The following is a 3,574-nucleotide window of genomic DNA, read 5'->3' on the forward strand; positions in this document are numbered from 1 at the left end:
ATAGATAGATAGATAGATAGATAGATAAAATATAGATAGATTGAAAAAGATAGATAGATGATAGATAGATAGATATAGATGTTAGATAGATGATAGATGGATAGATAGATAGACAGGTAGACCAGAGAGACAGATGGACAGACAGATGATAGATAGATAGATAGATAGATAAAATATAGATAGATTGAAATAGATAGATAGATAATAGATAGATGATAGATAGATAGATAGATAGATAGATAGATATAGATGTTAGATAGATAATAGATAGATAGATAGATAGACAGACAGGTAGACCAGAGAGACAGATGGACAGACAGATGATAGATAGATAGATAGATAGATAGATAGATAGATAGATAAAATATAGATAGATTGAAATAGATCGATATGATAGATGATAGATAGATAGATAGATGTACTAATATTGTCATTGAATTGAAATTGACTCCTAGCTTAACCCTCCAGCGAGTTTTCAGAGACAGTAAATCACACGGGAGGTGAATGCCTACCCTTCCCCCACAGAGCAGCTGGTGGATTTGAACCCAGTGCCTTTGGGATTGCAGCACAGCTTCTTATCACTCGGCCCCCAGCGCTCCCATATCCAAAAATCCATATAATATGTGTGGTGCTTCCACTGAAATAAAGGTGTGTCCTGAGTTACCTTCATTTTATTTTATTTTTTTATAAAGGTGGCCGTTCACCCTGAGCCTGACCCCCATGCTGGGATCCCGTGTGACCGCACACCGTCACCCTCCCCGGGATTCTCAGACACCGCAGAGGCTGAAACACCCTTGGTATTGATACTCCTCCAATATGCTGCTCCCCTTGTCACTTGCTGCACCCCCCACCCCAGCACCCAGGCCCCTCACGTGGGAGGAGAACGCTCTGGGATTGTTTCTCTACACTCTGTTCTTACTCACTTGTTTTCTGTCGGCCCGGGGGTGGTTTAAGGAGCAATCTGTATCTTTGGGTTAACAGTGCAAAGCAAATTCAGCCGGGATCAGTTTGTTATGATACACAAGAATTCATTAACTGATTGTCTGGTTAGAAGTTTCCCCAAGAGTACAGATGGACAAGGTGGTATTAACCCCCAAAGGTGGGAAGTCTGTATCTCTTCAGACATGCTGTGGAAGAAAGGGCTGGTGACCCCCTCTCGCGGGCTCTGCGTGGGAGCACTCAGGCCAGACAGAGTGCTGACCACACCTGTGTCCACCACAGACGGAGGGGCGAGCTGGTGGCGACGTGCCTGTGGACACCTGGGAACACAGGGAGGAGTCCCCTTTGGATGACAGGAGAGACAGGAGGGACCGGGCTCTGCAGGACGAGATGGAGGTAGTCTTGGCCCCCTGCGCCATCTGGCAGGGCCCCCTGCTGGGGTCTCTCCATGGTTCTAGTGTCCTAAGCTATGGGGCACCTGGCCTGTGCATCTCGGTCTTCCCAGGGTGGAGTGACAGGCTGCCTGATGCTTCGCAGGGCCTCTGGCCCTTGGTCAGCCTGGTGGACCTGCATCTGTGTGCTGTCTCTGTCCCTGGTCCCCTTCTCTCCTCTCTCCCCTCCTCATTCCTTCTCTCATCTCTCTCCCTCCCTCTCCTCCCATCCCTCTCTCCTCCTCTCTTGACACTGTTCTGCAGAGCTGATTTTCACAGCCACCTTCTGAATCAAGACACATTCTGCCTTGCTTATTGTAGGGCTGCGGGACTGATGCCGTTCCAACTGGACACATCAGCTGGCCCTGTCCGGCACAGGGAACGGACGGCCCTTTGCCTTCTTCCTGTCTGCCTCAAATAGGCTTCCACGTCTCCGATTTCTTTTTGTATGTTATTGCACTTGATGGAAATAGAGGACAGTGTCCCTCCCCTGCCCCCTTAACAACAAACTAAGAGAGCAAATGGGTGCAGTTTTTATTTCACATTTGGGTTTTTAAGTAATACTCCCCCAACTCACTGCTATTAATTCTGACTCCCAGCAAGTCTTCAGGACCGAACAGAGCTGCCCTATGGGGTCTGCGAGGCTGTGAATCTTTCCAGAAGGAGACGGCCTCTGCTTTCTCCCTCAAAGCAGCTGGTGGGTTCAAACTGGACTTTCTGAGCAGCTGCCGGGCATTTTAAACACTGTGCCACCAAAGCTCCAGGCCTGGTATTTTTACAGCTCTTTAGGAAGACCCTCAATGAGTTGGACTGACATGGGGATTGCAGCAATGGGCTCTAGTGTGTCAGAGATGAGGAGGACAGCCCAGGCCATGGCACGGCTCAGATCTGCTGCTCAGAGGGTTAAGAGTTATACTCAACTCGACAGCATGCAACAACAAAAATACATATCTGGTTTAACCTTTTCAAGACTGGGAAGTTTTCTGCTTTGTGTCAATTATATTCACATCCACCACTTGCTTCAAAGAAGAAAGTGGAGGCTTCCCTAGGGGGCAGCTCTGCTCTGTCCTGCAGGGTCTCTGGGAGTTAGAAATAAACGAATCACAACTGGTTATAATGTATCTACTGCAGATACCACTGTGTTACAGTTACTTCTCCTTCTACACTATATATAGATATACAGTTACACACAGAGGCTACTAGAGAGATACTATGTATCTAGACTCTCAGGAGAGGCTACTAGGGAGATACTCTGTATCTAGACTCTCAGGAGCCCTGCTGGCACAGGGGGGACACACTCAGCTGTAACCACAAGGTCAGGGGTTTGAACCCACCAGAGGTTCAGAGGGAGAAAGTGGAGGCCAGCTGCTTCTGGAAAGATTCACAGCCTCAGAAACCCTACGGGGCAGTTTTGCTCTGTCCTACAAGGTCAGACATGGACTTGAAGGCAGTTGTTAGGTTTTTTATGCAGCTCTTAGTGTTGAGGGCTGTGGGAGCCATTCTGACTTTCACGACCTTTGCAGAACTGCCCCACAGGATTCCCTGAACTATTATCATTCTAGAAACACCTTCAAGATGCAGTAGATTCAGGAGAAGATCAGCGGTTCTAAACCACCAGCCAAACTCAGGGAGAAAGAACGCCCTGACTTTGCACAGAATTCAGTTCTAAAAGAAAAAAAAATTTTTGTATGAAAACCAATAAATTTTTCAAAATAGTCAATAGATGTTTAGTGCTTACAACAGAGCATTGTACTTGCTTTGGGGACATCAAAGGAGGCAACAGTGCTGAGGAAGACATCAAAGTATAAAGTATCACTTTAGGCGAGCTCTGGTGACCTAGTGGCAAGAAGCTGCACTGCAATCCCAGAGGTATGTGGTTCAAATCCACCAGATGCTCTGCTGGAGAAGGAGGAACAATCGCCTCCTGCACCAGTCAGACCAGATTTGACAGTACACACATCAAAAGAAATAATAATTATTATTTTTAAAAGTATCACTTTGGATGCCCTTCACTGAGTATAAATTCAGACCTCAAATCTGTGTGAGCACAAAATTCTAGCCCTTACATTTTCTGAAGAACTTCTCTCTTCTCGTCTTTTTCCACCTGAGTATAAGAAACTCACTGTCCTGTTTGTTCCCCTTTTTCTCATGTGATGAAAGTCAAAGAAAATATTTTTATAGTTCATCGATGATCCTGTCTGTCA

General features: G+C 46.3%; 1 protein-coding gene across 1 annotated transcript in view; it reads left to right on the plus strand.

Moving 5' to 3' along the window:
• The window catches only part of LOC102876863 (glycogenin-2-like), a gene marked incomplete at its 5' end in the record, with an annotated part of 21,767 nt that overhangs the window by 17,155 nt on the left and 1,038 nt on the right, over positions 1-3,574 (plus strand). The window contains one exon of the mRNA XM_006902424.1: positions 1,222-1,335. Coding sequence (XP_006902486.1) covers positions 1,222-1,335 — 114 coding nt within the window. The remainder of the gene's footprint in view (positions 1-1,221; positions 1,336-3,574) is intronic.

The sequence above is a fragment of the Elephantulus edwardii genome, unplaced genomic scaffold, assembly GCF_000299155.1.
Source record: "Elephantulus edwardii isolate Elephantulus edwardi_28Jun2011 unplaced genomic scaffold, EleEdw1.0 scaffold00410, whole genome shotgun sequence".
NCBI lineage: Eukaryota > Metazoa > Chordata > Mammalia > Macroscelidea > Macroscelididae > Elephantulus > Elephantulus edwardii.